The sequence below is a fragment of the Salvelinus namaycush genome, chromosome 21, assembly GCF_016432855.1.
Source record: "Salvelinus namaycush isolate Seneca chromosome 21, SaNama_1.0, whole genome shotgun sequence".
NCBI lineage: Eukaryota > Metazoa > Chordata > Actinopteri > Salmoniformes > Salmonidae > Salvelinus > Salvelinus namaycush.
Window position 1 is genome coordinate 2,160,014 of NC_052327.1, and position 13,590 is coordinate 2,173,603.

The 13,590-nt window shown below is 42.1% G+C and overlaps 1 protein-coding gene across 1 annotated transcript; it reads right to left on the reverse strand.

Annotated features, from left to right (window-relative positions):
- Positions 1-6,666: 6,666 nt before the first annotated feature.
- LOC120066595 lies at positions 6,667-12,838 on the reverse strand. The gene is made up of 2 exons (XM_039018018.1): positions 12,729-12,838; positions 6,667-8,372 (listed from the first exon to the last, which is right to left on the reverse strand). The coding sequence occupies exons 1-2, from the start codon at positions 12,729-12,731 to the stop codon at positions 7,485-7,487; spliced, it is 891 nt and encodes a 296-aa protein (XP_038873946.1). The 5' UTR covers positions 12,732-12,838; the 3' UTR covers positions 6,667-7,484.
- Positions 12,839-13,590: the final 752 nt, after the last annotated feature.

Consider the following 13,590-nt stretch of genomic DNA (forward strand, 5'->3'; position numbering starts at 1 on the left):
CATCCAGAATGTTGTTTTCTGTGGTCTTCCAGGCCTTTTGGTGTTCCTGAGCTCGGCAGTGTGTTCTTTCTTGTTAAGATTAAGAATGTACCAAATAGTTGATTTGGCCACACCTAATGTTTTTGCTATCTCTCTGATGGGTTTGTTTTGATTTGTTCAGCCTAATGATGTCTTGCTTCACTGGCAGTGACAGCTCTTTGGACTTCATGTTGAGGGTTAACAGCAACAGATTCCAAATGCAAATGTCACACTTGAAATCAACTCTAGACCTTTTATCTGCTTACTTGTAAATGAACTAATGAGGGAATAACACACACCTGGCCATGGAACAGCTGAGCAGCCAATTGTCCAATTACTTCTGGTCCCTTCAAAAAAAAGGTAGGGGGGGGACCACATATAAGAAGTGCTGTAATTCACCGTTCACCTGATTTGGAGGTAAATACCCTCAAATTAAAGGTGAAAGTCTGCACTTTCAGCTCATATTCATTATTTAATTTCAACTCCAATATGTTTATGGTAGACAGCTAAAATAATAGTAACTTGGTCAATGTCCAAATATTTATGGACCTGATTGTATGTGAGTGTTAGGCTGACCCAATAATGTGAATGAAGCTGACCCAATGATGTGAATGAAGCTGACCCAATGAAGTGAATGAAGCTGACCCAATAATGTTAATGAAGCTGACCCAATAATGTGAATGAAGCTGACCCAATGATGTGAATGAAGCTGACCCAATGATGTTAATGAAGCTGACCCAATAATGTGAATGAAGCTGACCCAATAATGTGAATGAAGCTGACCCAATAATGTGAATGAAGCTGACCCAATAATGTGAATGAAGCTGACCCAATGATGTGAATGAAGCTGACCCAATGATGTGAATGAAGCTGACCCAATAATGTGAATGAAGCTGACCCAATAATGTGAATGAAGCTGACCCAATAATGTGAATGAAGCTGACCCAATAATGTGAATGAAGCTGACCCAATAATGTGAATGAAGCTGACCCAATAATGTGAATGAAGCTGACCCAATAATGTGAATGAAGCTGACCCAATAATGTTAATGAAGCTGACCCAATAATGTGAATGAAGCTGACCCAATAATGTGAATGAAGCTGACCCAATAATGTGAATGAAGCTGACCCAATAATGTTAATGAAGCTGACCCAATAATGTGAATGAAGCTGACCCAATAATGTGAATGAAGCTGACCCAATAATGTGAATGAAGCTGACCCAATGAAGTGAATGAAGCTGACCCAATAATGTGAATGAAGCTGACCCAATGAAGTGAATGAAGCTGACCCAATGATGTTAATGAAGCTGACCCAATAATGTGAATGAAGTTGACCCAATAATGTGAATGAAGCTGACCCAATGAAGTGAATGAAGCTGACCCAATAATGTGAATGAAGCTGACCCAATAATGTGAATGAAGCTGACCCAATGATGTGAATGAAGCTGACCCAATGAAGTGAATGAAGCTGAACCAATGATGTGAATGAAGCTGACCCAATAATGTGAATGAAGCTGACCCAATGATGTGAATGAAGCTGGCCCAATGATGTGAATGAAGCTGACCCAATGAAGTGAATGAAGCTGACCCAATGAAGTGAATGAAGCTGACCCAATGAAGTGAATGAAGCTGACCCAATGATGTGAATGAAGCTGACCCAATAATGTGAATGAAGCTGAACCAATAATGTGAATGAAGCTGACCCAATGAAGTGAATGAAGCTGAACCAATGATGTGAATGAAGCTGACCCAATAATGTTAATGAAGCTGACCCAATGATGTGAATGAAGCTGACCCAATGAAGTGAATGAAGCTGACCCAATAATGTGAATGAAGCTGACCCAATAATGTGAATGAAGCTGACCCAATGAAGTGAATGAAGCTGACCCAATAATGTGAATGAAGCTGACCCAATAATGTGAATGAAGCTGACCCAATAATGTGAATGAAGCTGACCCAATAATGTGAATGAAGCTGACCCAATAATGTGAATGAAGCTGACCCAATGAAGTTGTTACAGACGAGACAAACACCTCTTCTATCAACACTGCAAAGTTGTTCCTGAGACCTGGAGATAAATACTTTTAACCACTAACTCTAACCCTGTGTAATATCATCAGTGAGTAAACAAATACAAAGTCAGTTAGGTTTAATGTGAGGTGAAGGCTCAAGGTCATCAGTTCTGACATATTTGCATCTTTTGTCCAATTTTCACCACTAACCAACTCTAACTTGGATATATTGTCACTAACTAGCAAGCAGTAAATCGTTGGATCTGGTTCATTTCATTATATGCAATTCAATATTTGAAGATTGCAGCCATATTACAAGAAATACAAGTTATTTATGGAAATGATTAACAAGCCATTGTCAACTTTCTGTCATCTATGGTTATTTTGCTCGCTGTCACCCTATGTTACATATGATTGATTTTTGTTTGCAAATGCAACTGGGGCCATGTAAATAATGGCTTTGAATCCACCTGCCCCTACCTACACCTTACCTTATAAGGCACTTCACCATAGAAATATAATTACTATTATATTGCAGAATTAATTGCCTGGTAACTTGGAATTTCCAGTCAGTCCATCATTCTACAGATTCAAAATTGGTCTACTACCTACATCATCTGCATTATGACAGCTGAATCCCCATAGTAGCAGTGGCATTATGACAGCCCCGTAGTAACAATGGCAAAATGACAGTCCCTATACCTAATAACTGCACTGGAACACAATCATTTCGCTAAACCCGCAATAACATCTGCTAAAAATGCGTATGTGACCAATACATTTTTTTTTTTTGATAACAGTGCCAATATGATAGCCCCATAGTAACAGTGCCATTCCAAACATGAAAACCGTGAAAATAAACCAAAATCCACAACACAGCGGAATATAAAGTGCATGGCCAGCGGTGGCGCTTGTTCTGATCCTAAAATGAAGAAAATCTATGTGAAATGGAAGGAGTAGCCTTGACCGTCCCGCAGCTGAAAGACTTACGGTATTAGACTATAGCTAATATCGATGATTTAGCTACCATTTATAATGGTTGGATCTTGAAATGATCCTATAAACGTTATAGGCCTACTTTTTAAACGAATGAGAGCCCCATCCATGTATTTTCCCGTGTCTATTCCTTGGTTGTCAGTGTTATAGCTATAGTAAACGTTATGAATTAATGATTTGCCGATTATATTATAGCTATAGTAAACGTTACGAATGGATGACTTGCTGTTTATATTATAGCTATAGTAAACTTTATGAATGAATGATTTGCCGTTTATATTATACTATAGTAAACGTTACGAATGGATGATTTGCCGATTATATTATAGCTATAGTAAACGTTACGAATGGATGATTTGCCGTTTATAATGGGTGGCATCCAACCGTTGGAAGGAACGATTGTAGGGCTATATGAGTTCAAACTAACTATAATGATGCAATGCATCTGACTTGACTGTTGATGATAGAATGTGTCATTGTTTTAAATAAATACATTGTTTTAATGTATGTATTTATTAGGGACCAATAAAATGACTCAATGTTTTAACAGGCTAAATATTATTATCTAGGCTACGTATCTATAATTAACTCTACTGCCTAAAACTCTTCCTTATAAACCATCTAATAATAAAAAGTCAAAGTCATAACAGTTTTAGTTAAAAGCCCATCTTTTATTTAAGCAGACTTTATTAACATCGCTACATTACCAGGGTTCGGGAGGGAGAACCGGCAGGGGGCGGTTATGTCAGGTAGGTTGCCCGGCCTGTCTTAACGCCTCCTGCGGCCTCCTCTCCTGCGACGACGGGACACCCTCGGGCGGCGGCGTCTGCGGACAGGGCGGCTGCTTGATCTGCGTCTTCTGGGCATTGTGATTGATAGATAGATAATACTATGAATGACTTTAAGACGAGCCGGGGGTCCATTTTATAGGGCTGGAGGGGGCGGGCGTGACGTCACCATGGGTTAAATGATGACGCAATAATTATTAATGACTGTTTGAATTTTGAAAACTACTGTCTTCAGTGACGTCATAGTAGCATTGGCAGGATGACGCAATGGTGATCTTTTTTTGTTTTGCAAATTTAAATAGTGTTTGTTCTTTGTCATTCCATCAGTTCGGTGCCTTTTGAGAAGTGTTACTTTTCATTTCAAATAAATGTAACATACTGTCATAAAGAAAACATGTTCAACTTCAGAAAAAACATGTTTTCCAATCTCAAGAGGGTCAATATACAAATGAGTAACAGGTTAGACATGTGCTCAGTTTTCCACCACAAAAATCACTAAAAGTGTAGAGCCAGCTCACCTGCTTTTACACTTGATTTGATTGTTAGATGTTCAATGTTTCTGTTGAAAATATATATATTTTAATCGAATAATGTTTAGTTTCACCATATTAAAACGAGAGTTCAGTTCACGTAACAGGGTTGACCTTAAAATGAGGGAAATACATACACTACCGTTCAAAAGTTTGGGGTCACTTAGAAATGTTCTTGTTTTTGAAAGAAAGCACATTTTTTTGTCCATTAAAATAGCATCAAACTGATCAGAAATACAGTGTAGACATTGTTAATGTTGTAAATGACTACTGAAGCTGGAAACGGCTGATTTTTAATGGAATATCTACATAGGCGTACAGAGGCCCATTATCAGCAACCATCACTCCTGTGTTCCAATGGCACGTTGTATTAGCGAATCCAAGTTTATCATTTTAAAAGGCTAACTGATCATTAGAAAACCCTTTTACAATTATGTTAGCACAGCTGCAAACTGTTGTACTGATTAAAGAAGCAATAAAACTGGCCTTCTTTAGACTAGTTGAGTATCTGGAGCATCAGCGTTTGTGGGTTTGATCACAGGCTTAAAATGGCCAGAAACAAAGACCTTTCTTCTGAAACTTGTCAGTCTATTCTTGTTCTAAGAAATGAAGGCTATTCATGTGAAAAATTGCCAAGAAACTGAAGATCTCGTACAACGCTGTGTACTACTCCCTTCACAGAACAGCGCAAACTATCTCTAACCAGAAAAGAAAGAGGAGTGGGAGGCCCCGGTGCACAACTGAGCAAGAGGACAAGTACATTAGAGTGTCTAGTTTGAGAAACAGACGCCTCACAAGTCCTCAACTGGCAGCTTCATTAAATAGTACCCGCAAAACACCAGTCTCAATGTCAACAGTGAAGAGGTGACTCTGGGATGCTGGTCTTCTAGGCAGAGTTCCTCTGTCCAGTGTCTGTGTTCTTTTGTCCATCTTAATCTTTTCTTTTTATTGGCCAGTCTGAGATATGGCTTTTTCTTTGCAACTCTGCCTAGAAGGCCAGCATGCCGGAGGCGCCTGTTCACTGGGACTTGTAAAAATGCTGAATTTTGGCAATTTAGCAAGGCTTTATTCATATGAATAAATCAGATTTATTGAATTCTCCACGTGTTCTATATTAAAGAGCACTTCATATAATATAACTGGCTTTTAAAATGCAATACTGATGCACAGTTTCTATTTACAACATCAAAGGGCCCTCTTTTCATGGAATAAATTGACCCTTCTGTTTCTTTGAACCCTGGAACAAATAATCACTCAGGGCCTAATCACTCAGGACCTAATCACTCAGGACCTAATCACTCAGGGCCTAATCACTCAGGACCTAATCACTCAGGGCCTAATCACTCAGGGCCTAATCACTCAGGGCCTAATCACTCAGGACCTAATCACTCAGGGCCTAATCACTCAGGACCTAATCACTCAGGGCCTAATCACTCCAGGGCCCGGTTTCCCAAAAGCATCTTTGGGCTAAAGATCCTATGGTTCTAACAATGAATTTATCCTTAAGGTGCTTTTGGGAAACCGAGCCCAGGGCTTTAGTGATTTGGAATGTAAAGTCAATGAGCATTATGGGTAAAATGTACAAAACACAACAGAAGAGGACAACACTATTATTTTGATCCTGAAATGGATCAAATCTGAGCCAAACTGTAGAATATCATTTTTGGTTGTTGTATAACCCATATACGTCAAGCTCATCAGTTCTGACAACATTGTCCGACCACTAACTCTAACCTTGTTGCATCGTCAGTAAGCAAATATAGGGCTACAATAAATTATCTTTTAATTTTGGGTTGAGTTTATTAAACTCTAAAGTTCTATCAACTTTGCAAAGTTGCCCCTGAGACCTGGAGCTAAAACATTTGAATCATTAACCCTAACCTTGTGGTAATATCGTCAGTGAGTAAACAAATACAAAGTCAATTTAATCCCAGGTTTAGTTTGAAGTTCAGGTTATGGCTCAAGCTCATGAATTAAATTTAGTCCAATTTTGACCACTAACTCTAACCTTGTGGCAAGCAATATTGTCAGTAAGCAATTATACATAAGCAATGCTATAACTCATGAATATCAAGCTCATCAGTTCTGAAAACACTTGTCCAACAGTTACTGCAGGAGCTGAATAACCACCGAGATGGCGCCCTCTTGTGGTCATTCTGTGTCATTACCACCAGGCCTCCCACTCAGTGTAGTTCAACCACTCTGGAGAACTATGTCAATCAATCAATCAAATGTATTTTATAAAGCCCTTTTTACATCAGCAGTTGTCACAAAGTGCTAATACAGAAACCCAGCCTAAAACCCCAAACAGCAAGCAATGCAGATGTAGAAGCACGGTGGCCAGGAAAAAACTCCCTAGAAAGGCAGGAACCTAGGAAGAAACCTAGAGTGGAAAATATTTCTAGTTTCTATTGTCATGTGTACAAGTACATTGAAATGCCTTTATTGAAACTCTTTACCAGTAATCAATATGAGTAGTACTGTAAAGTAAAACAGAACGTAAGCAGAGAGAACAGTCTATGGCTTGGATGGCTGGAGTCTAACCATTATCCTGGCCTTCCTTTCACACCGCCTGATATAGAGGTTGTGAATGGCAAGGAGCTCAGCCCCAGTGATGTACTGGAGATAAAGAGTACATATGGCCACTGAACTACATACACTGCTGCCTTTTGGGGGCCCTAAGCTAGATTTGTTTGTGGGCCTTATGGGCAAAACATTTTTGTGGCCCCCTCTCTTGACGGCGGAGAGAACATTTTAAGTTTTAAAGTGAATTTCCTGAAATTCTACACATTCGGCCATGGGGAGTAGAGGACATTTTGCAGTTTTAAAGAAGGTGTTCTACAATTCTACACATTTTGCCATGAGGTGAAGAGACATTTTTGCAGTTTTAACATACAGAAAATGGGTCGGGGCCACCTAGTGGCCAGGGGCCCTGTCGCTTATGCCACAACACCTCACCACAGCTTAGGCCAAGCACTCAGCAGCGGAGTGACTGGGATGAAGAGTGGGATGAAGAGTGTGCTGTCATGTTGGGGGTCCGATCTGAATTCAACTCATAGGGTTTGGGTGAACCAAGCTGGATGCTGGATGACTGGCTGGGAGTGGTTAGACAGGGATATGGATACAGTGGGGTGGTTAGGTCAACGTTTGTCCATTGGACTTGGTTCCCCTCTCCCCTTCTGCTCCTGTTGGAGAACCAGGGAGTCATGGAGAGAGGCCCTCTTCAGCTCCGCTCTAGCCAGAGAGAGTGCACCGGAGACCAGCCTTCCAGCATAGTTGGTGGTTGGATGTAGAACCAGGGTGTCCTGGACTGAGGCTATCTTTAGCTCTCTCCAACCCAGGGAGAATACATCCGAGACCAGCCTTCCAGCATACCCCCTCAACCTCACCTCAGTTAATAACGACGTGATGATTTTATCAGACAGTTGATCAGATAACAGACAGAGATCGTCAATATTTGTTATGTTATTGTTCAGCCATGTGATGATGTCATCAGAGATCGCCTCTGCGTACGTCATCAGCTTGGCACTCCTTCCGTGGAGTCCTCGCTCTTCATAACTGACCTCGCCGGAGGAGTGGGTGTCCTTGGAGGGGCGGAGAGTGGAGCTGGAGGGTCCAGAGGAATGGTACTTGATGGTCCCGTTGAATTGATGTGTCTCACCATTCCCACTCATCTCTGTATCCATATGAACCTCCCTTTGTCTTGTACTGTGTAGAACCGTCTTCCTTCTATCTGAGGGTGAGCTGGCATTGGAATAGGACAAAGATCTTGTGCTGAATGAAGAGGGTATGTTGGACCAAAAGCTCTCACTTCCAACTGCTTCCTTAAAGGCAGCTATGATGGCCAGAGAGGCTAGCTTCTCAGCCGATCTCTCCCTAACTGGAAGACAGATGGATGAGGACACGTAATATGTAGCTGAGTGTACTACATCTTCAGCCATGGTGTGGGCGAAACAGTGAATGATCCATCCATTGTCTTGGCTGGGTTCTAGAACATTCTGGAACCCACTCATTGCCTCCATTGGAACCTATAAGAGAACAACGAGAATCCAAAAGAGACACATTTGTTTCAATTTGTATTATATGATTATGTTATAATAGGCCTATATTATTTCAATTTGTGTGTAGAAAGACCATAATTGAATGTTTAAGTTGTCTGTGTGTGTTCCTGGCTTCAGACCAGGTGTGGAAGCCAGGAACACACACGGAAACCACAGCCACTGTGTGTGTCTATGTGTGTGTGCATGGTGCGTGAAAAAGACACTGGTTGGAAACCCAGAGCCAGGCTGCCAATCACCACATGAGCTCTCAAGGTTCCAGGAAGTCAGAGAGTCACATGACAGACTGACAGGAAGTGTTTGATTTAGATCAAAAGACGAAAGAGAACCCGTATGGCCTTCTGTAACTGCCAGAGAAAGTCTAATGAAATGTATATGAGAGAACACAGAATTGAATTGACACAGTCAGGCTGGTAATTCCCTTCTATGTTCTTACAGGGAACTGACCTGGAACCCAGGAGGTGTTCTGATAGATGATGGAATTGTGTGTGTGTGTATGTGTGTGTGTGTGTGTGTGTGTGTGTGTGTGTGTGTGTGTGTGTGTGTGTGTGTGTTGGATAATTTGGCAGATGTAATAGATGTCAATAAAGGATCATTCACAACAGAGTGTCAGGCTGTTCCAAGCTGTAACTGTATCCACGTGTGAAATTAATGTGGTGTTCTGTGTGTTCTGTGTGTTCTGACGGTGTTCTGTGTGTTCTGACGGTGTTCTGTGTGTTCTGACGGTGTTCTGTGTGTTCTGTGTGTTCTGTGTGTTCTGTGTGTCTGTCTGTTCTGTGTGTTCTGTCTGTTCTGTGTGTTCTGTGTGTTCTGTGTGTCTGTGTGTTCTGTGTGTCTGTGTGTTCTGTCTGTTCTGTGTGCTCTGTCTGTTCTGTGTGTCTGTCTGTTCTGTGTGTCTGTGTGTTCTGTCTGTTCTGTGTGTCTGTCTGTTCTGTGTGTCTGTGTGTTCTGTCTGTTCTGTGTGTTCTGTGTGTTCTGTCTGTTCTGTGTGTTCTGTGTGTCTGTGTGTTCTGTGTGTCTGTCTGTTCTGTGTGTTCTGTGTGTCTGTGTGTTCTGTGTGTTCTGTCTGTTCTGTGTGTCTGTCTGTTCTGTGTGTCTGTGTGTCTGTGTGTTCTGTCTGTTCTGTGTGTCTGTCTGTTCTGTGTGTCTGTGTGTTCTGTCTGTTCTGTGTGTTCTGTGTGTTCTGTCTGTTCTGTGTGTTCTGTGTGTCTGTGTGTTCTGTGTGTCTGTCTGTTCTGTGTGTTCTGTGTGTCTGTGTGTTCTGTGTGTTCTGTGTGTCTGTCTGTTCTGTGTGTTCTGTCTGTTCTGTGTGTTCTGTCTGTTCTGTGTGTTCTGTCTGTTCTGTGTGTCTGTGTGTTCTGTGTGTTCTGTCTGTTCTGTGTGTTCTGTGTGTTCTGTCTGTTCTGTGTGTCTGTCTGTTCTGTGTGTCTGTCTGTTCTGTGTGTCTGTGTGTTCTGTGTGTCTGTGTGTTCTGTCTGTTCTGTGTGTCTGTCTGTTCTGTGTGTCTGTGTGTTCTGTCTGTTCTGTGTGTCTGTCTGTTCTGTGTGTCTGTGTGTTCTGTCTGTTCTGTGTGTTCTGTCTGTTCTGTGTGTTCTGTCTGTTCTGTGTGTCTGTGTGTTCTGTGTGTCTGTGTGTTCTGTCTGTTCTGTGTGTTCTGTGTGTCTGTGTGTTCTGTGTGTTCTGTCTGTTCTGTGTGTCTGTGTGTCTGTGTGTTCTGTCTGTTCTGTGTGTTCTGTCTGTTCTGTGTGTCTGTGTGTTCTGTCTGTTCTGTGTGTCTGTGTGTTCTGTCTGTTCTGTGTGTTCTGTCTGTTCTGTGTGTCTGTGTGTTCTGTCTGTTCTGTGTGTTCTGTGTGTCTGTGTGTTCTGTGTGTTCTGTCTGTTCTGTGTGTCTGTGTGTCTGTGTGTTCTGTCTGTTCTGTGTGTCTGTCTGTTCTGTGTGTCTGTCTGTTCTGTGTGTTCTGTGTGTTCTGTGTGTTCTGTCTGTTCTGTGTGTTCTGTCTGTTCTGTCTGTTCTGTGTGTCTGTCTGTTCTGTGTGTTCTGTCTGTTCTGTGTGTTCTGTCTGTTCTGTGTGTTCTGTCTGTTCTGTGTGTCTGTCTGTTCTGTGTGTCTGTGTGTTCTGTGTGTCTGTGTGTTCTGTGTGTCTGTGTGTCTGTCTGTTCTGTGTGTTCTGTCTGTTCTGTGTGTTCTGTGTGTTCTGTCTGTTCTGTGTGTTCTGTGTGTGCGTGAATATATTTGATTATCCATAGCTAAAACACACGCCTTAACCAGCCAAGCATAGATGATGCTATCAGAGGTCTTTTTTATTAAAACAATGACAGTTTCCAGACACAGTAGAAGATATAGCAATAATCATCAGTTTGGTTCTGAAGGGTGAATCTGTGCCAGAAATGGCATTCTCTTCTCCATATAGGGTCATAAGACGCTGGTCAAAACTAGTACACTATATAGGGAACAGGGTGCCATTTGGGACACTAGGTAAATATCTGCTTATAAGCCTATCTGGTCTTCTTCCAGTGTAAAAGACGAGGTCTATTAACAATTAACCACAGCAGACAGAGCGCACACACACACACACACACACACACACACACACACACACACACACACACACACACACACACACACACACACACACACACACACACACACACACACACACAACTATCTCCTTAGCCTCTCAGACAGGGATATCTCTTTGGCCTCCCAGACAGGGATATCTCTTTGGCCTCCCAGACAGGGATATCTCTTTGGCCTCTCAGACTGGGATATCTATTTGGCCTCTCAGACAGGGATATCTCGTTGGCCTCTCAGACAGGGATATCTCGTTGGCCTCCCAGACAGGGATATCTCGTTGGCCTCTCAGACTGGGATATCTCTTTGGCCTCCCAGACAGGGATATCTCTTTGGCCTCTCAGACTGGGATATCTATTTGGCCTCTCAGACAGGGATATCTCTTTGGCCTCCCAGACAGTGATATCTCTTTAGCCTCCCAGACAGGGATATCTCTTTGGCCTCCCAGACAGGGATATCTCTTTAGCCTCTCAGACAGGGATATCTCTTTGGCCTCCCAGACAGGGATATCTCTTTGGCCTCTCAGACAGGGATATCTCTTTGGCCTCCCAGACAGGGATATCTCTTTAGCCTCTCAGACAGGGATATCTCTTTAGCCTCTCAGACAGGGATATCTCTTTAGCCTCTCAGACAGGGATATCTCTTTGGCCTCTCAGACAGGGATATCTCTTTGGCCTCCCAGACAGGGATATCTCTTTGGCCTCCCAGACAGGGATATCTCTTTGGCCTCCCAGACAGGGATATCTCTTTGGCCTCTCAGACAGGGATATCTCTTTAGCCTCTCAGACAGGGATATCTCTTTGGCCTCCCAGACAGGGATATCTCTTTGGCCTCCCAGACAGGGATATCTCTTTGGCCTCCCAGACAGGGATATCTCTTACTACATTCAAACATAAGGAGGAAGACACATACTACACCCCAAATGGCACCCTATTCCCTACATAGTGCACTACTCTACCGCCCCTGTTCAAAAGTAGTGCACTATGTAGGGAATAGGGTGCCATTTCAGAGGCACACAGAGATAAAGACCACAAGGAGAAATGAAAAAAATCCCTTTGAGGTGTTTGATGTCTAGGAAGTCGTATTTCCCTTACTCTTGATATCTATACAATGTTTTGGATTACTTATCAAAGGATGCACTGGTTTGAAACACGCACGCACGCACTCACTCGCTCGCTCGCTCGCTCGCTCGCTCGCACGCACGCACGCACGCACGCACGCACGCACGCACGCACGCACGCACGCACGCACGCACGCACGCACGCACGCACACACACACACACAGCCCTCTCATATCTCTATTGACCCTATCAAAGCCAGGGTAGACTCTTCATGCTTTAACAAGAGGTACCCTGATGCCTGTAAGGATAAGAACCAGACAGCCAAAAGCCAAATCTGTCATATTTATTGTGTGTGTATGTTATCGTCCGTATGTGTGAGTTTGAGTGTGTGTATGTTATCGTCCGTATGTGTGAGTTTGAGTGTGTGTATGTACATAACTAAATTGATATTCCGACATGTATTGCCCTATCATATTGAGCGTTGAAAGATTGAAACAGCATGAAAATATTTTCTCATTTCATTGACAACTGGACACATTCTCTCAGTCCCACAATTTAAACTGTTGTTGTTCAGCTTGAAGTTATAAGCTTCATGTCAAATGTTTCAGGAGGAACAGAAGAGTTAGGAAATAAAGAAAGAGATTGAGATGAAACCAGTTTTACTAAAGAAAGTTTCCTTAGATATGTACTTACCATGTTCCTCTTGTGAAAGACAACAGAAGACAAGACAAGGCCGGTTTGCTGTAGCTGAGATGCAAATGGCCATGATGGGGAAATAGATATGCTGTTGTGAACCTATAGTCACTTCCTGAATGCCTGTGTGAGTGAGAGACATTAACATATTAAAGGTGGGTCCAATCTGGCCCTTGGGTGGTTTGAGTAAAATATACTTTAAAATGACTAAAACCAAATGGAAACTGTGTAGAAATGATAATGGTACTATAGTCATACCGTTTCTTGACTGTCCAGTTCACTAATAATCACTAGTCAGTCAGGGAGCATCCTTGAAGATTGAATGCGATACCCCTGGGAAAAATGAGTTTGACACCCCTGTTATTGAGTTGTTAGTTGCCATTTTTTCTTCAAATACAACAATATCATTCCATTTTATTTTACTCTAGCAAATTAAAATAGGGCCTGCCATTTAGTTTACAGAATCCTAGGGACTTTTTGTAACCCAACCATATGAATAGCAGAGTGACTGTTTTAACAGTTTTAGCAGTTCTTTAAAACCAGACTTGTTTCAAGACAGAGGGTTTAACATTTTCACAGTTGTAAAGCTATAGCTTGCTAACGTTATGTAGAATGTGCAAATGAAATCGCATCCAGAAACTGTTATTTGTAGGTCTTGTGAAAGAAAGCAAAAATATAGTTTGTAGAATTCTCACAAACGCTCTAAGAAATTTCACCGCGGTACGGTTCACAACAACATTTCGTGTATAAACGCATTTACGTCAGCAAACACCAACGAGCTCCCATTGGTTGCTAAGAAGTTTGAAAATTCTAAAGACTCCGCCCCTAACAACGGCATCGTAGCTGAGCGCTGATAGGCGAA